The following is a 23,543-nucleotide window of genomic DNA, read 5'->3' on the forward strand; positions in this document are numbered from 1 at the left end:
ATGGCGGACAGCAGAGTTCTGTTTGCTCTGCTCACCCTGTTTTTATGTGTAGCAGCAACCCAACTTCACTGTCGGTCCAAACAAACGTCCATACATTCGTATTCGTATTAACGTAAATTTTAACATGCTCCAGACTCCATGCGCTCCTTGTTGAAAACCTGGCATCAGTGTTGCAAGATATATGATTATTACAATTTTTTTAACAAGATAGTTTTATGGTCAAGTCCCCCTTTTTTCCTGTGCATGTTTGCCAATCACAACAACTAGTCTTACAACAACACTGACTTTTCCAGAAATCGTTCTTGTGTAAACAGGGCCAAAAGTGTCTGCACGTCTTTGAAATACAAAAATCACGACGCCAGCTACTGACCTGGCATGGAAACTACAGCGGACTCAAGGAGAACAGCATTACAGTGTCAACGTGTAACTATTTCACAATCATCCGTCCATACATTTTCTTTACCCGCTTTTTCATTCCGGGTCGCGGGGAGCTGGTGCCCAGCAGTCACCGTGCGAGAGGCAGGGGACACCCTGGACAGATCGCAAGTCCATCGCAGGGCCACATGGAGACAAACGAGACAAACAACCATTCACACTCTTAATCACACCTAGGGACAATTTAAGAGTTACCAATTAACCTAACATGCATGTTTTTGGTCAGTGGGAGGAAAACCAGAGTTATTGCACAATTAGCATTGGAAAATCTTCAATGATTTGAGGAGCTCGTTCTTGTGTAAACACGTCATTTTGGTGCCAGAGGAGCCGACTGTTGTTGTTGTTCACACGATTGGGTGAAATGCAACAGAAATGATCTGGTTTTATTTAAAAACAGCGTAGTGTAAGCAGGGTCTAAGTCCAAAGAAAAAGACTTTAAAATGCCTAATCATTGATCAAAACCACTTTAGGAGTTTATAGGTAGGTCTGGTTATAACAATAGAGTCCAATCCTGGTCCTGGAGAGTCGCCATCCTGCATAGTTTAGCTGTTTCTCTGCTTGTCAGCTGATCTTCAAGTTCTGCAGAAGCTTGTTATTCATGCCATGATCCAAGTCAGGTGTGTCAAAGCAGAGAAACATCTAAAACATGCAGGACAGTGGCCCCTCAGGAACCAGGTTTACAGGGAGGCTTGTGTTCTCCATTGCAGGAAACAGCCCAAAAAGGCACAACTCACACTCCTGTGCGACAGATGGCGCTATATGCGTCCGCAGCTGGCCCGCTTCCCTCCAATCCCACGAGAAGCAGGTTTGTGGGCACGACCTACTTTGCAGCTCTGCTTTCGTCTCCTCCGCGCCAACCAATCAGGAGCCTCCGCTGCGAGACACCGCCAAGATCAGATTGTGAGAGGCGCTGCTGAGAGCAACAAGGCTAACAGGGACTGAGCTGGGGACGCTAGCTGACGGGCTGCTAACTTGTGAAGCGCTGCTGGTAAGACGCCGACTCGTCGCCGGCTTGCCTGGCTGTCGCAGATGTTGGCTCATATTAATGTGTTTTAAGGGGTTTTGCGCTTCGAGTCGCAGGTGGAGCGGGGGAACAGGCTTGCTGTCCGGCGCGATGCTAACAGTGCTAAACTTTCTCGGTGACAGCTGCTGGTTAGCTCGTCAGCTAGCCACCGGGCTAACAAAGCAGGCTAACAGTTTCTCGATCGCGTCTAGTTAGCTCGTAGCTTTTGGTTACCAGCTGCTAACTAGCGAAGTGCTGCTCGTTAATATGTTTATGTTATTGTTTCGACTAGCAGGTCGCTAACTCATTGAGCAGCAGGGCTTGTTTACGATCTGGGGGCGAAAAAGACTGGATTTTGGTATATTTACACTCCCATCTTTACGTGTTTAGAGCTTTTAACCTTTTAGTACGAAAGTCATAAAACAGTTTGAGTTTATTTGGTTAGTTGGTTAGTTCTCTAAATCAATTTTAACTACTTTAAGCTTAAATATATGTTGTAGTTGAGTACGTACTGTTAATAAATCAAACTAGGGTCTTCATATCGCAGCACATTTTGCACTAAAAGCTCAATATAATCGATTACTCGTGTTTGTTTTTGTCTGCCTGAGAGGTGATTGCTCCTCAAAAGCAAAAATGAAACTCTTCAAAAAGTAAAAATAGTGACTTTTACACCTTCAATTACTTCTCCAGTTTGTATCAAACCTGCTGAATTATGTTTGCATTTTGAAATAAGCACTATATTTAATCCGGACTCAAGCCTCTGGCGAAATGAATCCTCTGTATGTACTTTTATTTTTCACTGTAGACTACTATGACTTAATTATTAATTTATAACCTTTTTATTAGAAGCAATGGGGCTCAAATTTGTGGCTTTTATCATACTTTAAAAGTTGCATTTTGATAAATGTGTTGAATCTTCTCGCAGGTCTCCCTGTATTTACTGTGTTTTACAGGAGGCTGGTCTGATTTCCTGCATTTCTAATGCAATATTCAGAATTTATTCTCATTTTTACTACTTTATGTGCAGCTTGTAATATATGTTTTGACTCTGCCTTTCTTGTATGGGTAACTATTGTATGCTGCTGCGACAAAACAACTTCCCTTGAGGCTTGAGAAGAGCGTTTAATCTCCATTATTTAATTTTTTTGTGGTTTGCTCTCAGTTTGAAACCAGACTCGACCAAGAGTTAAAACCTGGCACCAGTTTCTACTCAGCTATAAAAAAGAGTGGCTTTAGAGTGTGTGTGGGGTGGAAATAACCCCTCTAGTCAAGTGAAAATAACTCGGATTAAAGTGTAAAACAGTTTAAAAGTGGTTCGACTTTGGTTAGTTAGTTTCCTGTTTAGATGGGATTCAGACCTCCTCTTCCTCCGAGCTCTAATGCCAACAACAACAGCCGTCGAGGAGACAAGAGAGTGCACTCGTAAGTGCACATAATCCCCCATTTTAACCCCTTTAAGTGTGCAAAACTTGCATTTTATCCCCCCTCTTTCCAGCGTTAGACCACGCTTTAGGAAAGGGGGGCCTCGATCTGCAGCTCGGACCCGGGAATCGCTCACATTTTCAGGCGATCGTCTCAAAGCGTGCACGGGGTAACGACTAGCGGGCTAAGGACTCGCAGCTAGCCGCGGCGCTAGCCAGCTGCAGGCAACAAAAGAGCGTCTATTTCCCCGTCAGCACATGATGTGGAGGCTGCTGCCCGGTTGTCCGCGACCCCATCGAGCCGTCCGGGTGGGGGAAACTCGGTAGCTTTCGGGTGGTGGTGGTGGGGAAGTGTGCGTGTTTTTGGGAGAGCTGTAGCAGAAGTTGGACGCTGCCTCTCGGTACCCGGACTAGGCCCTGTGCGCACTTAGCCGAGGAAAAGTTGTGAGCATCCACTGATGCTGCGATGTGCTTTTCTTGTTTACATCTCGCACCCAGTCCCCCCGAGGACTCAATCGGGCTGAAAGTCGCCCATTTATCCACGTTTTGCGTCTTGGTTTTTGTTGTGTTGAAGGAGACAAGAGGAGCTAACGCTGGGGATGTGGTTAGCTCCCCACAGTGTGCTCTTAGCCACCATTTGAAATGGGCCTTACTTAAGAAATAAGTCCAGAAACAGACTAAAATTAATACTAAGGGTATAAATGGGGGAAATGCTCTAACTGTGCGAAACTGAAAACTTCCTAGTCAGTTCTCATAGTTTTCCTTTTCTTTTGCAGGGGTGTGACTATTGACTGGAAGAAGAAAATCATTTTATCCTGAAACTAAACTCCTTCAGGTCCTTTGGGATCATGGCTAAAGATGTAAGTAAACCCCACAAGTAGGAAATATTTTTGACATTTATGTGCTACTTTTCAGATAAAGTACCATCATTTCCTACCCATCATATCATGTGCCTTAAAAAGCTGTATTCATCCTGTTTAAGGAAAAACAAGTCCAAACATTGAGATGTTATTGCGTTTACGTAAGCTCACAAGCATTTATGTTTGATTTGAACAATATGTGGCTCATGAGACTAAAAGTATAAATTGAAAACATGTTAATCATATGTCATATGTCTTGTTAGGGCAATACACGCAGACTAAAATCTATTATTCTCTTCAAAATGTGTGTGCCTTACCATCTTATTAGGCCTTTACTGGGTGACAACTTCTAAATCGTAGATATTGTAGCAAAATACAAGATAAGCACTTTTGGTAACACCTGTCTAAAGCATAGGATTGCCTTGGTTAAACCTTATCTAATGGTATCCATATATTTACTGTTGCTTTAATCTGTTTAAAGACCTCTGCTTTTGCTTTGTGTTTCTTCTGAGGTTTTGCTTCAGTAAATTTGCAAACTCTTTAATATGTGCAGTTTAATGGTGTGATTTCTGACACAGGCTGGTCTGATTGAAACAAATGGAGAGCTGAAGGTTTTCATCGATCAGAATCTGAGCCCCAGCAAAGGTATACATTACCACTTTTTTTGTCTTTCCAGTCATACATAAAGCTCAATTTATTCCTTTTATTCACAAGATCTAATTGAACTGACTGGCAATCCCTTCAGGGAAAGCCTTTTTGTTTGAAAGTGAACGACAGGGGGCAATCCTGTTTCAGTCCTCGTCACTGTTCTTCTCGTGTCTTCTATTAGGTGTCCTCTCCTTGGTTACTGTCCAGCCTACAGCTGCCCCCGTGGCCAAACAGCTACTACCCAAAACCCTCGGGCCGTCCAACGTGAACATTACCACACACATGCAGCATGTGCCACACATGGTGAGCGGACGGCTTTTATACCGGAGCTACAGAACATCTCTCTGGCTTAAACAAAAACTATAATTTCTTACGTTTGTGACTGTTTTTGTCTACGCTGTTTTGCTGTTGTGTAAGCCCCTCCATTATCATTGTGAGGTGACCGGGCAGAGGGTAGGTGGAGGCAGTTGATCCTAAGCTTATCAACTCTCCAGTCAGCAGGATTACACCCATCATCTCATTATGTACAAGCAATGTATATACAACGGAAATCAGCTTACATATCACCTTAGTGAAGGAATAGATCACCTGTCTTCTGCGTGCCTCATTTTATTATAAGGAACTCATTATTTAGGCAAATTCAAGCTTTGCTCAGGCTAGTCATTTCTTGCCAATAAAAATGTCTAAAAGTACTAAAAAGTCAATGAAATTTAATGTAAAAGTAGTTAGACAGTTTTTCTGCTTTGGTTTTAATTAGTTAGGATTCAAATGTTTATGCAAACACACAAAAAACATTAATTTATGTGTTTGATACAGCTCAAACTATGATTAGGCTGAATTTGTGGCTACCACAACCTCAGCAAACACATAAATGGCTACACATCAATCAGTTTTACAGATACTGTAATTTGGTGTGGTGTTGGCAAAATAATAACATCAGTATCCATCTCTCCCAATGGCTTCACCGTGGGCTCTGTGTTGATCTGACGCCAAACTATACGGGGCTACCTGGAACGTCTTGTAATGACAGCAGAGCTCAGAAGATGTACTCAGGACTGCAAAATTCCATTTTTAGTCTTATCAATCCCTCTTCTGAAATATAAGGCATTCGTTTTTGTCATTGTAGAGAAAGATATGGAGCTCATTGGATAGTAAAAGTTAAAAATAAAATTCATTTGGAAAGGAGCTCATTTTATGGTGATTATCTCCTAATTATTGTCGATTATCGATGTCTTCAGCTTCTCTGCTCTCTTGTAGGTGATTGGAACGCCCCAGAGGCCAACAGTATCGAATACAATTTTATTAAACAGTCCGCACACACCGAGCTCGCAGTTCCTCACTCAGAGTCAGCCAGCTGACGCCTCTCCTTGGTCATCAGGGTAAGAACTCAAAATCTTGGCTTCATGACCTGTGTTTTAGTTTGTGTTGAGCCTCTAATGTAGGGGTTTTTATTCAGAGTGAGAGCTTTTGCCCACAGTGTGTTTGAAAATGTAGTGATCTGTGCAGTGTTTCTGTCCACAGAAAGCGGGGTAAGAAAGGGGAGAAGAATGGAAAAGGGTTGAGGCATTTCTCCATGAAAGTGTGCGAGAAGGTGCAGAAGAAAGGAGTGACCACCTACAACGAAGTGGCAGATGAACTGGTTGCAGAATTCAGCTCCTCAGACAACCACATGTCACCTAATGACTCAGTGAGTGCTGGGACGTTTTCTCTTTTAACAAAAACAAAAATGTGTAGTTATGTTTTGCACATCGTTTCTCATTTAAGATGGTCCTTTTAATGATTTGACCCATGTGTTGTTGTCACAGCATGTGTATGACCAGAAGAACATTCGGCGGCGTGTTTACGATGCGCTGAACGTGCTCATGGCCATGAACATCATCTCAAAAGAGAAAAAAGAAATCAAATGGATTGGCTTGCCCACCAACTCAGCGCAGGAGTGCCAAAATTTAGAGGTAGAGATGCACACCGAAGGCCATTTTCACAAGCATTTGTCATAATTCAGCTAAGATATGACCCATTTTGTACCCTTTTATTTCTAACTCTTTAATTTCTTCTTCAGGTGGAGAGACAAAGGAGGCTGGAGAGGATCAAGCAGAAACAATCACAGCTTCAGGAGCTCATACTGCAGGTGGGACTGAGTTTAGTTCCTGTACATCTCCTCTGGTATCAAAAACAAACCCTAAAGAATGAATTATCTGCACAGTTGTTTTACAGTTTATATTTCCTAATGTTGTCCTACAGCAAATAGCCTTTAAGAACCTTGTTCAGAGGAACAGACAGACAGAGCAGCAAGCAAACAGGCCTCCACCTTCCAACTCCATCATCCACCTTCCCTTCATAATCGTCAACACCAGCAAGAAGACTGTGATCGACTGCAGCATCTCCAATGACAAGTACGTGATCATTTAAGCCGTCTTGTTAACCTCTAATAACAGGGAAAACATTGCATTTAGTTGAGAAACTACAACAGTTTAAACTGAATTGGTTTTGGAAGACTGTCCATAATTTCCCTCTTTCTTGCTTGGTAACATAACATAACATTAAGGCAGAGGAGAAGTGAGTCAATCCATGATAAACTTAGCTGATAAAGAGCACCGTTATATCAATAAAGAGCATCGAGAAGTTCAGCAGTAAACATCCAATCCTGCTTTCAGTAAAGGCAGTCACTTGAACACATTACAGCGTTCCAGTTGGGGGAAAAAGCTGAGCAGTACATTAAAACACCAGGGCTCCCATCATCCCACTGTCAGGATTTAAATTTATGATACAGGCTGTTTGAGACAAAGTTTTTTGCTCATCTTGCCTCCCTTTTTACCTTTAACGAGGATACATCAGTTTAAAAAGACAAGCCTAACCTAACTAACTTGATTATTTGTGTTAGGATCAGTTAATGTAACGTTGTCAAATATAATAACTCCAAAGAATAATTCAACTTCTTGGTTTCAAACCTCTTTTTCTGTTCAAGCGGACAATAGATCTGAGTGTATTCTGAATTTAGAATGAGTTTTTAAGTCAAATTGTGTGTCAAAAGACACTTTTGAAGCCTTCACTAAAAGTTGAGACAAACGGGAGGAGAGTGACGAGGCTAGATGTGAATCAAACTAAAAGTGACATCCACCCATATGACCTACTTGCTAATGATCATCAGCCTGCTGTTGTTATCAGGTTTTGGTCTCAGGGTGAGTATGACAAAGACTCAAAGCTGCATTTTCTTGTTTTTAGAAACTTTCTTTGAAGACTCGTTCTAAATTAAATAAATGAATGTTCTGTACTGTCATCCTGGTTGACATAAAATTAAATTAAAGATTGCAAATTGATGGAAAGGGAAATTCTCAAAGCTTTTCTTAAAGAAAATGTAAATTTTTATAGTTTTTGCAACTTTTCCACTTCCTGTTTTTCTTAAAAAGTAGTTTGAAGTAAAGAAGACGTGCTAATTAGGTTAGATCATATTTAAGGTGGATCTTGGTTTTTTCAGTCTTTCTGCAGTCTGTAAGTCGCCTTAGAGTTAGAATAAGAACAAGTATTTGATGTTCTGCTGTGTCTCCTGTCCCGCTCTTTGTCTGCAGGTTCGAGTATTTGTTCAACTTTGACAGCATGTTTGAGATTCACGACGACATCGAGGTGCTGAAACGAATGGGCATGGCCTGTGGTTTGGAGGTGGGGAAATGCTCTGCAGAGGACCTGAAAGTTGCACGCAGCCTGGTGCCCAAAGCTTTGGAGCCTTACGTTATAGGTAGGTGCCCCGTGTTCTTGGCTGTGGTGTCGGCCATGACCAGAGGCATGTGCGTTAAAGTTCCGTTAGCTCATCCCAGCTATACGAGAGGAAATATTTACTGCAGGTCTTGAGGAGGTGATGTCACTAATGTTTATTTAAAATCTGGCATCAGGTAACTTGTAGGTTTACAATAAAAACAGTCTAGAACTCTAAATTGTATCTTAATTATGATTAAAATCTTGATCATTTATTGTAGTAAGATGAGAACTGACCTGCCGCCTCATGTCTGAAGTGTTTAACTTTGTTGAAATAAAGGTTGACGTTTACAAGCCTGTTCTGCAGTAATATGCTGTCATGAGGGAGCTGGGAAATAATTTTTGCCATATTTTGATCAGAGCGGTTTTATCCAGTGACCAAGAACCCATCAAAGATCCTAATCTAACTTACGTTGGTGTAGGTTCTCAGTCATTCACAACATGGTTAAATAAAGAATAAAGGGCAACTGGAGCTCTTCTCTCGTCTAACTTGGGCATTAAGGGAGATGATGAACAGGTTCCTACATGACAGATTATATTGAGAAGTGAATTGGTTGTTTCTGGAGAACCAACATGATCGAAACTCAGAAATGACAAAGAATTGTCTAAAAAGTTTTGTCTCTGGGTAATCAGAAAACGTTCACTTTGAGGATTATGGTAGCATTTCACTGGTCTGTTGGAAACTAGTTTACAACTCAGAATTGTGAGAAAATGGGCAGATTTTTGCTTGAAATCTCACTGAATCCTGAGTGTTTGCAGCCAAGTGACCAGCGAGCCGCGTGGCTATTTGTGTGCATGTCTTTCAAAACAATGGGCTAGCCCTTGTTTGTTATTTTGTTGCCCATCTCAGCCCACTTTGCCCCCACTGTGGCAGCTGCTCGTTTGTTTATGATTTAATCTTTTGGAGTACACTTTTAAAATGAAGATGAGCAGATTTAATCTTGCTTTTCTATAATTTATCATCAGCGGTTTTTAGACCTTTTTGGAGGAGAGCCCCCATGCTGGTGTCAAAATGGCGCTCTCGTCCTCTTGAGACGGGTTGAGACACTCCTTTAGTCTTTTACCAGCAGCAGAAATGGAGAAGAAGATCGTTGAAGTTTCATGGATGCCTCTCTTGCCCCCACATGATCCTTTGTTTGTAGTTGGAGATATTCAAAACACACCTAATTACCTGTTTCTACCATGCAAGTTTCAACATGTGATGGTCTTAGCTTGTTCTCAGTCAGTCCTGCTGAGGAGTGATGACTTTTAGGAATTGTGTTTTATAATAAATATGTTCCCATTTTCCAGAGATGGCAAAAGGCCCGATCAGTAATGTGTACATCACGGGAGGATCCTCAGCCAATGGAGCCCGTTACACTGCCAGCAGGTGAGAAACTTAAACTGTGGTGTAAACAGGAAGCCGATCTTTTTGCATCATTTTGTTTGTAACTTTGCTTCCCTGTTCCCGTGTTGCAGTGATGGCTGCACCGACGGCACCATGGCGTCGAGCTCAAACGACTCTCACTACAGCGGGTCTCGTGTGGAGACTCCAGTGTCTTACATGGGGGACGACGACGAGGACGAATACGAGGAGAACGACGATGAAGACTAACCCCGCTCCACCTCGCCACTTCAACAAGCACAGTCCTTCAAACAACAGTCACAGTGGGAAATTAGTCCCCGTTTTGTGTGTGCTTCTTGAGCCTTTTCCCTGGTTTCCTCATGCCTGTATCTCTGTCTGGCTTTCTCAGGGGTGTAGATGAATATTGAACGAACAGAGGTGGGTTATTTTTTTGTTTTGTTTTTTTGTCTTTACACCCATCTTTGTTCTGCTCCTGAATCACGTGCACCTGCACCACAACTCTGGGGGACGTTTGATCCAAGGGAACTGTAGTTTGTGGCCCTGCCAACCGAAATCTTTGTACGTCTAATCCTCTTTTGAATAAGCCATCCCACTCTTTAACACTCAGTAAAACATATTGCTGTTGGAGAATGTAAAATATATGTGTTTGAATAGTGGTTCTTTTATAGTTTGGCAGACAGACATTATGATCAAAATGTTCCAAAAATGTCTGCGTTGACGCGTTTAGCACAGCTCCGTGGATCCTGAATGGCTGAATACAGTTTCCGTGGTCTCCCAGGTTGGGACTCCAGCAGACTTGTCAGTACAGTTTTGTTTTGTGTTCTGGGCAATGATTTCAAATAGTTTCTTATTCCCATTGTGTTGGGTTGGCTTCCTTATGTTTTGTAGGCAGCTGCTTTCTGATCTTGTTAGTTATTTTTTTTGTTTTGTTTTCTTGTATTCTGGAGTTGAGGAATTGTCCATCACCACCCTGTTGATGCCTTGGTAGTGTTTACAAGATAATGGCAGCAGCAAGGTAAAGACTCATAACCCAGGCTCCTTATAGGTAATTAAGCTTTGTTTGTTAATTACGTATCTAAATCCTACCACGATTGTAGCTTATAGTATCCTTTAGAGGCCAGTGGAGAAGATAGACCTTCAAAAATTATTGATGTAACAAAATGTGTGCTTGTATAGGTCTTTGTGTACTCCCTTCAAAGATCACCCTTTTAAAACCAAGACACATGTACTGACTCTTCCAAATACCTTTTCTGTAATCTAATATAAGTTTGCAAATTAAAATATAGATTGTTTTAATAAGTTTGTATGTACTTTTTCTTTGAGTTTCTTTTTCCTTTGGCTGTTCCTTTTTCAGGGGTTGCCACAGCGAGTCCTCCTTCTAACTCTGTTTTCTCTTCTCAATGTCCTCTTTAACTGCATCCATATATCTCCTCTGTCTTTTTCCTGGCAGCTGCATCTCTAACATCCTTCTACCAATATCCCCACTGTCCCTCCTCTGCACATGTCCAAACCGTCTGTCTGGCCTCTCTAACTTTATCTCCCAGTCCTTCAACCTGTGCTGTATCTCTGATGACCTCATTCCTAATCCTGTCCATCCTTGTCCCTCCCAAGGAGAACCTCAACATCTTCAGCTCTGACACCTTCTGTTCTGTCTCCTGTCTTTTTGTCTGTCCCACTGTCTCCAAACCGTACAACATAGCTGCTCTCACCACTGTCTGTAAACCTTTCCTTTGACCCTTTTGTCCCAAATCACTGCTGAAACTTATCTCCATCCACTCCATCCTGCCTGGACTCTCTCTTTCACCTTTTTACCACACTCTCTGTTTTCCTGGACAGTCGACCCTCAGTACTTGAAGTCCTGCACCTCTGTGACCTCTGCTCCTTGTAGCCTCACTCTTCCACCTGCCTGCCAAAAAATGGAAGAACATTGGAGGTTCTTGTATTTATAAAAAGTACTGGTTTGAGGAGGTGTCTTTTTGCTGGAGGGCAACTGAGGAAACGGCTATAGAAAATCAATATGTGTGAGCACTATTGATTTACATTTTTACCTTTTTGTTTGTTTATTTTCCCATTTCACTTGTCAGGAGATAATTTGAAAATAGACATTGATTCGTATAGGGTGACTTTAAGAAAACAATCCCTGTCACATCCATAAAATATGACTCCAGTTGCAAGTCTGTCATTAAGAACCTGTCTGGTCCCAGGTGAAGTACAAACTGTGAAGGCTGTGTTGGAAATTTCCTCTTTTTCTATGGCAGCAAAACATGTTCAGGCCTGTCGTTTAAACATCTTAAAGACTGCTTCATGTACAGTTGGAGAACCTTCACACACTCATCTCAGGTTTTTTTTTTTTTAGGCTTTAGTAGGGGAATAAAATCATGTTTAAATCCTTCATAAGCAAGGCAGTGGGAGATATGCATTCGTGAAGGTTTCACATTATCTGAAAACATCTTTAACCATGAATGAGGCTGTTCTTGGTTGTTGCCAAACTAAAATCTTCCTGTTTTTGTAGAAATTGTGGTTATCAGGCCAACCTGCGGTTTAAACAGAAGCTTAGACCGTTCTAAAACAATCAAGGAAATCTACTGTGTTTTATTTATTTAGACTGTTTGACCAGGGACGTCTGAGGTAAATCTCTTTTTCCAGAGGGTTCTGGTCAAGATGGTGACTTAAATTAAAAATGCAGGCAAAAGTGCATTTGTAAATGTTAATCCAAAATGAAACAAATGTTAAGACCAGAAAGGATATATAAAGCCTTACCAGCTAACAGCACATTTCACTACCAGTAAACAACTATAACGGGTTCATGTTTCTCCTTAAAAGATCATTAAAAGAATATAAATGAAGGGAAGTGTTTGGATTCTGATGGCACCTTTAAATTTATTCCAAAGATATGTAAAATAAAAGAAAAGCTCTGAACACATCCAAAGGATATTTAACAGATGTTTTGCAGTAGATCTTGTATTATAACTGCATGTGATCCAACAAAAAAGTAGACATGCACTATATTGCTATGTTAAGTATTGCCTCACCCATCCAAATCATTGAATTCAGGTGTTCCAGTCACTTCCATGGCCACAGGTGTATAAAATCAAGCACCTAGGCATGCAGACTGCTTCTACAAACATTTGTGAAAGAATGGCTCGCTGTCAGGCGCTCAGGGAATTCCAGCATGGTACTGTGATAGGATGCAATCTGTGCAATAAGTCCAGTCATGAAATTTCCTCTCTACTAAATATTCCACAGTCAGCTGTTAGTGGTGTTATATGGAAGTGACTGGGAATGACAGCATGTAAAACCACAGAGCAGGCTCAGGGATGCTGAGGCTCATAGAGCACAGAGGTCAGCAACGTTCTGCAGAGTCAACAGCTACAGACCTCCAAACTTCATGTGGCCTTCAGATCAGCTCAGGAACAGAGAGCTTCATGGAGTGGGTTTCCACGACCGAGCAGCTGCATCCAAGCCTTCCATCACCAAGAGCAAAGCCTCAGATGCAGTGGAGTAAAGCACGCCGCCACTGGACTCTAGAGGAGTGGAGATGTTCTCTGGAGTGATGAATCACGCTTCTCTGTTTGGCAGTCAGATGAACGAATCCGGGTTTGGTGGTTCCCAGGAGAACAGTTCTTGTCTGACTGCATTGTGCCGAGTGTAAAGTTTGGTGGAGGGAGGATCATGGTGTGGGGTTGTTTTTCAGGATTTGGGCTCAGCTGCTTTGTTCCAGTGAAATGAACTCTTGATGCTTCAGCAGACCAAAACATTTTGGACAATTTCCTGCTTCCAGCTCTGTAGGAATAGTTTGGGGACGACCCCTTCCTGTTCCATCATGACTGAGCACCAGGGGGTTGTGCTTATTGACTGGTGTCTAGATTTTTGAGGTGACACTGAGATTTATTAGATAGTTTCTAAACCAGTTATGAACCATTTTACCAAATCTTATACGTATACTACATCTTTTCAATTTACGATCCACAGTTTTACAGTATATGCTCGAGACAAATCAACAAATAGAAGCTTTTAAAGGATTTGATACTAATTAAGTCCTCCCAACAGTCAAGTTTAAAATCAGTAGACAATCATACAAAACTTATCTCAGTGTTTTCTTTGAACTGTGGTGTTTATTATTTTAGTTTGTAGATTAGGAGCTTTTTCATGATATATATATATATATATATATATAAAAATTTGTACACTTTTGTTTAGTTAAACTGCTGGATGACTTGGTCGTAACCCTCCAGGATATGAAACTGGAGCTGCACTGCTCGCACACTTTGTCTGGGGCATCTGGGTGTTAATGGATTACTGAAAGGTGTTGACTCAGGTGTGTGTGAGGGTGTTACGATCCTCATAGTGTGCTGCAGTCTGGTTCCGACACCAGTTTTAAGTTCCAGTTTGTCCTCCATGCTCTCCTGATCTTTTTCACCCTGCCTGTCATTTCGCAGCATTCATCGTCCTCGGCTGTTCTTCCTTTGCGATGTCTTCCCTCTCCTAACACCAACCCGCCCTCAGCATGGACATCGGAGGACTGACCACCGTGGTAGCGAACTCTGCGTACATCAACGCCCGCGGAAGCATCGATGGCTCCAACGCGGCAGCAGCTCGGGATAAGAAGTACCACTCTCGCCTCAAGCTGCCCCACATCACCGTGTGTGAGGGCCTGAGGGACACTCTGGATTTGGCCTTCGACTCGGTTTGCGTGCAACAGCCAATTGGCAAACGACTATTTAGGGAATTTTTGGAAGCGAATCAAGATTATCATGGCGCTTGTCGTTTGTGGAAAGACATCGAGGACTACGACCTGGCAGAGGACTCTGAAAGGGCGAAGAAAGCCTCCAAGATTGTTCAGCGGTACATGGACCCATCTGCCAAACACTTCTGCCCGTACCTGCCTGAGGACATCATAGCCAAGGTGAAGGAAAGCCTGGAGTCTGTGGGGGACAGTTTGTTTGCTGCGGCATTAGATAAAACGCTGGAATACCTTCAAGAGGCCCCGTACGTTTTCTTCCTGGAGAGCATGTACCTGAAGAGGTTCCTGCAGTGGAAGTGGCTCGAGATGCAACCCATGGATGACGACTGGTTCCTGGACTTCCGTGTGCTGGGTAAAGGTGGGTTCGGGGAGGTGTCTGCCTGTCAGATGAGGGCCACTGGGAAACTTTACGCCTGTAAGAAACTCAACAAGAAGAGGCTGAAGAAGAGGAAAGGCTATGAGGTGAATGTCACTTTGTATAGGATGCTTTTTCAAGCTTCATGGCGGTTCTTGTAGAAGTGCTCTTAGTGCAACGGGATTAAAAACATCCAGATATCATCAAAATTGTGCTTTAAATACCACTTTAAACTTTGGATAATTTAGCTTCAGTAAGTGTATTGACCTACAACATTGGAGGATAATTAGTTTCAGTTCATTACAGGCTCCTTTTTATGTTTTTATTCCAAGATGAAGTGAATACTGAAGGTATTTTGTGGGTTTTAGGCATTAGAGAAAGTGTTCTGAGCTGTGCAAGCTGGACTGCTGCTAATCATCTTTGTCCCTGCCTTTGTCTTGTTTGGCTTTAGCCTGCAGACTTAAACACAGAGACAGGGATAGAGTGATTACTGGGAGCTTTGCTGAAAAGCTCCTCTGAAGGGAACTCCTTGGCACAGTTGTGTCTTGTCCTTGACTCGTCCGCAGTCACTCTTTCACCTCCTCTAAAATGGCACTGGACGTGACCCCTAACCCTTGTGGACAAGAATCCCTTTTAGCTTCTTTTTCAATTTGAAATGGGTCTTTCCTAAATAATTTTTTATTTTTTTCCTTGCAGGGAGCGATGGTGGAGAAGAGGATTCTTGAGAAGGTCCACAGTCGCTTCATTGTCTCATTGGCGTATGCCTTCCAGACAAAGGAAGAGCTTTGTCTGGTCATGACTATCATGAATGGAGGAGATCTGAAGTAATTTTACATTCAGAAAACACAAACATAAACCTTTTTTATTCTAGAATATGTTGTAACTTTATATGCATTCATTAAATCTTAGTAAACAGAACTTGTTCTAATGTAGTTGCTCTTTAATACCTTTATTTAAAAAAATAGCATTAACATAGAAATTTAATTTTGAGTGAATTGTGACTCCTGCTGTGAGTAAATTTACATATACTAAAAAGTCCTACATTCTTTAATAACGTTACGGTGTGTATTATTTGTTGTAAACAGGTAGTTCTTGCATACATGTGATGGGGAAAGCTTGTCCAGTTTATTCAGAAACATTCATGGGAGAAGGGTAAAGTTCAAAGTCAATTTATGCAAATTTGACTGCAAAGGAATTTGGGGCATTCTTTCATTTTCACTTAATGTCTGAGAGAACATTATAGTCAGGGGAAAAAAGTTTAAACTACACTTCAGCATTAAAAATTAAATGTAAATATATATTTTAAAATCAGAATGCACTGATAGCTTCTGTCGGGTTTTTAATATCCACGACTCCTGTAACATGTTAGGATATATAGCAGAGGATATGTGCAGACATTTAATCATCTCGACACATGATGGCGCCAGAAGCTCACCTGTTCTCCGTTCGTTTCTGCCAGGTATCACATCTACCTGGTGGATGAAAACAACCCGGGGTTCGACGAGCCCAGGGCCTGTTTTTACATCGCTCAGATCATCCAAGGCTTAGAGCATCTTCACCAGAAGAAAATCATCTATCGGGATCTCAAGCCGGAAAATGTGCTGCTTGACAACGATGGTAATTTGTTTTACCCGAACCTAATCGCCTATGAAGCTGCACGTGATGACCGACAGGATGTTTGTATTCCCTGAAACAGGCAACGTGCGGATATCTGACTTGGGTCTAGCTGTGGAGCTAAAAGAAGGCAAAACAATGACCAAAGGCTACGCTGGGACACCGGGTATGTCTTTTCTGAAAACAGATCAGTGAGAAGCTTGAAGGTTTGTTTCTCTGGTTAAGGTTTTTGGCAACTGATGGATTTGGTTTCTTGCAGGGTACATGGCTCCAGAGATGCTGAAAGGAGACAAATACAACACTTCAGTGGACTACTTCACCTTGGGGGTGACTTTGTACGAGTTTATCGCTGCCAAGAATCCCTTCAGAAACAGGGGGGAGAAGGTTAGTTCTGCAACAACTTACGCAGGAAAAAGGGCAGAGTTGGTTGAAATGAAAGCACTGACGGGAGGTTACTCTGCCCAGGTCGAACGTGAAGACATGAAGGAGCGCATGCTGACTCGCGTGGTGACCTACCCAGACAACTTCAGCGAGCACACCAAGTCACTGTGTGACGGTCTGCTGGCCAAAGACGTGGAGCAGAGGATGGGTTTTAAGAATGAATGCTGCGATGAAATCAGAGCACATCCGTTTTTCAAAAGTATTAACTGGAGGAAACTGAATGCAGGTACCATCTATTTTCTTGTTGTTCAGCATCACTGCCTAAATAGAGCAGAATATGAGTCTATTTTCACCTGACATTTCTCCCCTCTTCAGGTATTCTCCCCCCTCCTTTTGTCCCTGACCCTAAAGTGGTTTACGCTAAAAGTCTGGACGACGTCGGGGCTTTCTCCTCGGTGCGGGGCGTAGGCCTGGAGGATTCGGATAAAAGCTTTTTCGATGAGTTTGCCACTGGCAACATCTCGATCCCTTGGCAGGAGGAGATGATTGAAATGGGCATTTATGGCGAGCTCAACCTTTGGGGCCCTGAAGGCACCATCCCAAATGACCTTCGCAGGGAGTCCATCTTAGAGCAGCCCAAGTCTTCAACCTGCTGCGTATCGTAACGCCACAGAAATGCACCGAAAACACGTGAACCATAGACTTGTAATTCTTTAGAATATGCATTTAAGAAACTCAAGTCCTCAGGAAGGACATGAGTCTCCTCTGAACTGTCTGATTGCAGACTGAAACAATTTGAGATGTTTTTTAAAGAAGAAAAAAAAGTGTGGATTTCAGCACAATCTTAGATGGGAAAAATTGTCATTTTTACCACTTTTTTTGTTTTTTTCCCATTTTCTTCACTGTCAGTTTGCTCACCCACCTTTTCTTTGTTTGTGTGTATGTGCTAGATTAATGCAATTGTTTTGTTTTTTGATCTGTCTTTAAAAAAAAATCCCATTAATGAACAGAGCTTTCTGGTGCGGTCACTGCTGCTTACTGTATTTGTCTCTGCTGCATTATGCTGCTTTTAATGGATAGTTTTGTTTTGTTTTGTCAACAAGATAAAAAGTTATATTTCCCAACAAATCCAATGTTTCAAGCTTGTAGAGAAACATTTCTAAAGGGTTCATTTGATTGATGATTACTGACTCTTCTTTACTCTGTATGTATGAGGTAAGGCAAATTAAAACAGACTGGTTTTACAGCAATTTATTTCTGGAAAAAAAAAAGTTGAACAACAGGTGAATGTATAAAAGTAGCAAATATTTGGAAATGCCATGTCAAATAAAATAGCTTATTCTTATGACAGTTTGTGTCAGGAAGTTTTTCTGTGAAACAATGTTCAAAGTACCGTTGAGGAATGTCATGCAAACACTCATCACAGCTCAAAGTAAATTCTCTTTAAATGCCAGTAACCTACTTTACAAGATGGAAATGAAAAGTGTAATTTGTTCTTATACTGTCGCTTTATCAAGTTAAATTTTGTTTAACGTAAACTTACCGACAAAAGCAAAAAGAAACAGCAAATATACATTCATCGGAAAAAGAAAGACCACCTTCTTTCAGTTTTATGGTTTTACACTTCAGGACAATCTAAAAAGATCTTTACCAGGTTCTAAAATTATATAAATCCATCCTCAAATGTACAAAAATACAGATTCCACCATGTCACTATTTATGAAACACAAATTAAACCAAAATGGAAAAGAAGCTGTGTGAGACAAGATGAAATGCTCCCCGTGATTTAACAACACCTTTAGCTGCAGAGCTGACATGGTTGTGGAGGAATTTTGGCCCACTCTTCTTTACATCACTTCAGTTCATTGATGTTTGCAGACTTAAGGTCCCACCTCCACCGTTCAGTCGCTGTGAGGTCTGTACTTTGACTGGACCTTGTTTATTTTCTGTTGTAGATCAGCTGCTGTGTTCGGGATCGTTGTTCTGGTGCTTCATGACCCAATTTTGTCCAAGCTTCAGCTGTTGGACAGATGGTCTCAGATTGAACGTTAGAATACTTTGGTCTACAGAAGACTTCATGTTCGACTCAGTGACTGCGAGGTGCCCGGGTCCTGTGGCTGCAAAACCAACCCAAATCATCACCCCTCCACCACTGTGCTTCACAGCTGCTGTCAGGTGTTAAATATGCTTTCGTTAAATATGGAACTGTGCGTTATGGGTAAACATCTCCTCTCTGGTCTCATCTGTCAGAAGTCTTGTGGTTCATTCAGACAACTTTGCAAACCTTAGTGGTACTGTCATGTTCAGCTTTCTCTTACAACTCTTCCAAACAAGCCGTATTTAATTTCTCCTTGTACTGTCATAAACTTTAACCTTTAACCTGCTAACTGAAGGGTGAACTTAGTTTTTTTTACACACAATGCTTCTACTTTAGTTTTGCTTTTGTTTAATAAATATTATCATGGTGGAGCCTGCTGTGTGTTGCTGTTCGCTTAAGATTAGAAAAATTTAGAGCCTGGTAAAGATAATTTTTTATTTTATCCTGATACATAAAACCCTAGAATTAAAAGAAGGTGGACTTTCTTTTTCATATGACTGTACAAACACTGATTCAAATCAATAAAAAGAAACTAAAGTTTCTGTTCCACTCACAAGTTATTTACAAAACCTATTCTTAGGAATTTCACGGCCCTGGACGTACTTTGTCATTCCTTCGCTGTGGCCTTGTATATCCTCACCTCCTGCTGCGGCAGCTCAGTGAGCAGCATGGTGTTAAATTTGCTCCTAAAGCTCTCTATGAACCTCAGGTCCGACTGGAATCGGATTTTGTTGGCCAACAGTAAGGTGGTCCCACTTCCCGGTCTGCAGAAGTGAAGCATCGTTTTCAGCAGCTCCTCGAGGAAGTCGTGATGGTAGATCACGTCTGCTGCGAGCACGTAGTCGTAGTGGCAGGACGGGTAGGGGAAGTGACGCTCGAGGTCCTGACCCCAGGAGAGGGCTGCCACCTGGGGGGTGTAGCGGGAGCGGCCCTTAGTGTTCCTCCGAAGGTTGAAGGTCAGATTAGACAAAATCTCTGACTGATCAGTAGCTGTCACCCAAGCACCTGAATCAAACAATAGATAGGAGAGATAAAAACAAGATGGTGGCTGATTTTTACATTAGTTGATGAAATGAGAAGTTGAAAATGGCACTGAAATCACTGAGGCTGATCCAGCACAGTCCATGAAACAACAGTAACCAAACATCAAATATGGTGCATAAGCATATTTTTAATTAGTAATTCCTAAATATGACCTTTGTATATTAGTTAATTACTACTAATGCACTACTTGCTGCACACTAAGATGGTAGCTGAAGGACTTGTAGGAGTCTGTAGCTGCTTTTAATCTCTTGACCTTTTCACAAAACGGTTCTGCTTTCAAAATGAGTCCCTCTTTAAGCTGCTTCTGGCTGTTAAATGCACCAATCTGACAGCCCGAGCTTACACAAAGGAAGCTGGAATCATGAAACCATAGGAGGAGTTTAGAGAAACTCAGCAGTGTTGATGTGTGGCATTTGGCATAAAATGTGTGCAGGATATCTCTCAATCTAAATCCCTCAGACGGTTGGTCATACAGGTCATCACTACATCCCACCTTTGAGCCACAATGCCAGTTTACCTGTACACAAACCAACCAGCTCTGCCACTTCCTTTCTTGGCGGCTCAGAAGTGTGAAGGCAGTGGGTTGACTTCAACCTCCCATACAGCCTTACAGTGGTCACATTTAAATAAAACGGAATATCAGGCCCGACTTGAATGTGTTTTGTGAAAGGGGCCACTGCTATTACATTTATATTTGTTTTCTGGCCTGTAAAAGCACAAAAACCTCCTAAGGGGCCTTTCAGGCAGAGCTGAGGCACAGCAGAGAGGGACTGGGAGGGCTTGATTAAGTTTAGCTGTAAAACTAAGTCTTTTCCCAAAAATCTGCTTTAATGCTTGTCAGATTTGTTTGTGTTTCGTGAGGATTTGGGCTAACTTTGGTCGAGAATAGGGCAGTAGCTTGATTTGCTTAAGATACAAAACTGCCTCTAGTTTTCAACTGAGCTCAAGCTTTTGTACATAAAATAGGCTAAATCTGGAGCATAATTCACACTTTAACCTGGGCTGAATTATTTCTCTTGACCTATCGAATCTCGGTCTTTACTGGGGCAAACCATTTTGACAATAATCCCCTCTTCATGCTCAGAATGAAGCACAAAATACAGGTGAGGATTGAATAAAATCTGCTGGTGGAGTTGAGTCCCCAGTGTCCCAAATGCATGCAAGTAACAATGTAGCTTCATTGCAGCTTTTCCTGTATATAATGTGACATTTTTCACCTCAATGAGCCACAACCTTGTTGTACACAAGTGTGATAATTAACACAACACAATTTAATTAAGTTACTTATGAATACATCATTCTGTTTTTATAGTGAACCGTTTAAGAAGAGAGTGCCTCCAGTTTTTTAATTAAATTCTGTAATTAGTAGTTCCTGAGCTGAGGTTTTCAGGCATGAACGGCTATTAGATGTATAAAACATATTACTACTGTCAGTATTTGAATGTAATAGCAATAAGGTGTCATACAAACAGTACAAAAAAAATATAATGAAACTTACCAAGCAAACTTGCCACTATAGAGACGAGGCCAGTCCCAGCTCCCAGCTCCAGCACTGCTTTATCCATCAGATTCATTTGTTCCTGGTTGTTCTCTAAGAATTGGCTCAAAGCTATGGCCTTTACAAAGATGACATTCTCACTTTCACATTAAAAAAAACACTGAGTGTGCATTAGATCAGAGCAGTCATGGCAGGACATACCCCAGGCCAGATCAGAGCACCGTACGTGTCCATCGACTCCCGGATGCTGATGTCCTGACCCGCAAAATGAAAAGACTCCTTTCCCAGGGCGTAGTAAACGCTCGGCTCCCAGATGTTCCTCCTGCCCAGAGCCTCCTTTGTCATTAGATGTTGGTCCGTTAAAGCTGAGGAGTCACATACAGTTTATGAAGAAGTTCTGGAGATATGCTCATTCTGCCAAGACTTAAAAAAATTGTGTTTAAACAGTATTGTAGGCTGAAGTTGAGTTTACCCTCATCTGTGGTTCCTCCCTCGACCTGTGGTTTCTCATCAGGCTTCATGTCACCTTCCTCCTTTCTGTTTCCAAAATACTTTTGTTGGAAAGGTTGGCTGGCTGAGAACAATCCCTCCATGATCACTAAGTAGTGCAGAAACATACTACATTATTTTCACAGCAGGAACAGAAACACATAAAGTCTGACCACCTTATGAAGTGGTCGGGTTGTAATTTGTAAAAAGTACAATTTGTGCACCCTCAGAAAACAACAATTTTCTTTATCATTTTGATCATTTTGTTCACAGTAGTGATAAATTTATGACAAACCTGCCTTTATGAGGACAGATTTTCTATACAATTTACAATATGAGTGCAAAAATTCAATTAGTAAGATTATTATTGTTCTCCATTTAATTCTAGTTCACACACATTAGTACCAGGTATTTACTCAGTACCAGATGCTTACCAGGTGAGTACCACAAATAGGAAAAATCTGAATGTTTTGTATCAATTGATTAATATAATCTCAGTGCGTTTGTTTCAAATGAACCCCAATTCAAGATGCGTACATTTAGTCCTCTACTGGTTTAGGCTGTCCCTGGAGTCCACGGAGAAGGTAATTCATACATGAAAATCACATTAATCTGAAGCTCATTGCAAAAAATGCAAAGTACAGGGGAATACTTCTTGAAAATTGTTGTTGAATCCTTTCCCCCCAGTGCTCCAAGTCATAATGTCAAAAACATATAAAAATAAATAAACTTACCTGTAGGAATCTATATCTTCCTGTTGGTTTTGTCCTGTGTGCACAGCTGCTGTGTTTTTATGTTTATAGAGAAAGAACCTTCTGTGACACGCCCCCCATTAATGCAGAGCCCTGTCCAGACCCCTCCCAGCACTTTAACATCAGCTCATTTTTATGTTACAACTCCCACATTTTACATCTCATAAAATTTGTAATCAGGGTCCATAATTGGCTTCAAGTTATGCTTCATGAATGGTAAATGCAAACACATAAAAACCAAGGCCAAGATGGCCGATCTCTAATATCTTCATGAAACACTCTGTGCTTCATGCTTCATCCTGATGCTCCTTCCTTATTGATTCTGCCCCTTACTTTATGTTTATTGTAAGAAATTAGTCAATTTCATATCTTCTATCAAATGAACAAAGATGAAGAGGAATGCAGGAAAAAATATGAACATGTTAAATGTGAAATTCACTGTATTCTTTTTCTGTGACTGCAGGGAAGGTGGTTTGAAAAGTCCTAAAATCTGGGTTTAATAAGTGTCATTTTAACCCCCCTGAGGCCCATAAAGGAGAGAAAGAGACAGAGAGAGGTAAAGACGCCCTTGTAACTTTGGATCAATTTGACCTGAAGGCCACGGGAGGGTTAAGCAGAACAGTTGCAGCAATATTCTGCACGGCAAAGGATGCAGTACTCCCATAAAACCAACGGGTTAAATATAGTTTGAACCAGCAGCAGAGTTTATCCTGTCAGACAAAGACTCAGGGGTCCCATCAGGCTGGTCAGGTTTAGGTGGGACAATTCACAGCTATGGTGAATAAACAAACACACACAGACATACACACACAAAGGAGCCAGCAAACAGCTGGTTGTGCTGCATGATGTTGGAAAATGTCTTGAACTGACAGATGGAAACCATAAACAGTGAGTCACTCCCATCTAAAAGGCAACACTAATAATCAGTCAAGGTATTAGGGGGATTTCCATCCCAACAAAGCAGCATGATCCCGACAGGAGGAATCCACTCCCCTTGATTTTCTACATTAATCTCTGCTTATAAAATTCAGTGAGCATCCCTGCCTCATGATGATGAAAACCCATAACTATGACACTGATATGAAGCCACAAAAAGCGCAACAAAG

General features: G+C 41.6%; 3 protein-coding genes across 5 annotated transcripts; 2 read left to right on the forward strand and 1 right to left on the reverse strand.

The window, feature by feature from the left end:
• Window positions 1-1,269: 1,269 nt before the first annotated feature.
• tfdp1a (transcription factor Dp-1, a) lies at window positions 1,270-9,884 on the forward strand. 2 transcript variants are annotated; one of them, XM_017410089.3, is made up of 12 exons: window positions 1,270-1,423; window positions 3,636-3,719; window positions 4,298-4,364; window positions 4,549-4,670; window positions 5,625-5,746; window positions 5,889-6,054; window positions 6,173-6,319; window positions 6,427-6,495; window positions 6,609-6,760; window positions 7,934-8,100; window positions 9,408-9,486; window positions 9,576-9,884. In XM_017410089.3, exons 2-12 carry the CDS (start codon window positions 3,708-3,710, stop codon window positions 9,709-9,711), a joined length of 1,239 nt encoding a protein of 412 aa, XP_017265578.1. In that variant the 5' UTR covers window positions 1,270-1,423; window positions 3,636-3,707; the 3' UTR covers window positions 9,712-9,884. The 2 variants fall into 2 exon arrangements, with proteins under 2 accessions (XP_017265578.1, XP_017265577.1); XM_017410088.3 differs by lacking the exon at window positions 1,270-1,423 and adding an exon at window positions 2,756-2,860.
• Window positions 9,885-12,574: 2,690 nt separating this feature from the next.
• On the forward strand, window positions 12,575-17,904 carry LOC108232331 (rhodopsin kinase GRK1-like). 2 transcript variants are annotated; one of them, XM_025004679.2, is made up of 9 exons: window positions 12,583-12,637; window positions 13,663-13,780; window positions 13,902-14,668; window positions 15,258-15,385; window positions 16,021-16,178; window positions 16,258-16,341; window positions 16,435-16,559; window positions 16,641-16,842; window positions 16,932-17,904. In XM_025004679.2, exons 3-9 carry the CDS (start codon window positions 13,970-13,972, stop codon window positions 17,219-17,221), a joined length of 1,686 nt encoding a protein of 561 aa, XP_024860447.1. In that variant the 5' UTR covers window positions 12,583-12,637; window positions 13,663-13,780; window positions 13,902-13,969; the 3' UTR covers window positions 17,222-17,904. The 2 variants fall into 2 exon arrangements, with proteins under 2 accessions (XP_017265556.1, XP_024860447.1); XM_017410067.3 differs by lacking the exon at window positions 13,663-13,780 and having other exon boundaries at window positions 12,575-12,637.
• zgc:172067 (S-adenosylmethionine-dependent methyltransferase domain-containing protein) lies at window positions 17,793-22,479 on the reverse strand. The gene is made up of 5 exons (XM_017410068.3): window positions 22,420-22,479; window positions 21,669-21,794; window positions 21,398-21,561; window positions 21,197-21,314; window positions 17,793-19,659 (listed from the first exon to the last, which is right to left on the reverse strand). The coding sequence occupies exons 2-5, from the start codon at window positions 21,787-21,789 to the stop codon at window positions 19,262-19,264; spliced, it is 801 nt and encodes a 266-aa protein (XP_017265557.1). The 5' UTR covers window positions 21,790-21,794; window positions 22,420-22,479; the 3' UTR covers window positions 17,793-19,261.
• Window positions 22,480-23,543: the final 1,064 nt, after the last annotated feature.

Source organism: Kryptolebias marmoratus, linkage group LG6 (genome assembly GCF_001649575.2).
Source record: "Kryptolebias marmoratus isolate JLee-2015 linkage group LG6, ASM164957v2, whole genome shotgun sequence".
Taxonomy (NCBI): domain Eukaryota; kingdom Metazoa; phylum Chordata; class Actinopteri; order Cyprinodontiformes; family Rivulidae; genus Kryptolebias; species Kryptolebias marmoratus.

Coding starts and splice junctions, on each gene's coding strand:
- tfdp1a (XM_017410089.3), top strand. Junction 5,747..5,888: donor GCCTCTCCTTGGTCATCAGG/GTAAGAACTCAA, acceptor TTCTGTCCACAG/AAAGCGGGGTAAGAAAGGGG. Junction 6,496..6,608: donor TTCAGGAGCTCATACTGCAG/GTGGGACTGAGT, acceptor GTTGTCCTACAG/CAAATAGCCTTTAAGAACCT.
- LOC108232331 (XM_017410067.3), top strand. CDS start 13,970: ATGGACATCGGAGGACTGACCACCGTGGTAGCGAACTCTGCGTACATC. Junction 16,342..16,434: donor AGGCTACGCTGGGACACCGG/GTATGTCTTTTC, acceptor GGTTTCTTGCAG/GGTACATGGCTCCAGAGATG. Junction 16,560..16,640: donor TCAGAAACAGGGGGGAGAAG/GTTAGTTCTGCA, acceptor TACTCTGCCCAG/GTCGAACGTGAAGACATGAA.
- zgc:172067 (XM_017410068.3), bottom strand. CDS start 21,789: ATGGAGGGATTGTTCTCAGCCAGCCAACCTTTCCAACAAAAGTATTTT. Junction 21,562..21,668: donor GGGAGGAACCACAGATGAGG/GTAAACTCAACT, acceptor GTGACTCCTCAG/CTTTAACGGACCAACATCTA. Junction 21,315..21,397: donor GTGCTCTGATCTGGCCTGGG/GTATGTCCTGCC, acceptor ATCTTTGTAAAG/GCCATAGCTTTGAGCCAATT.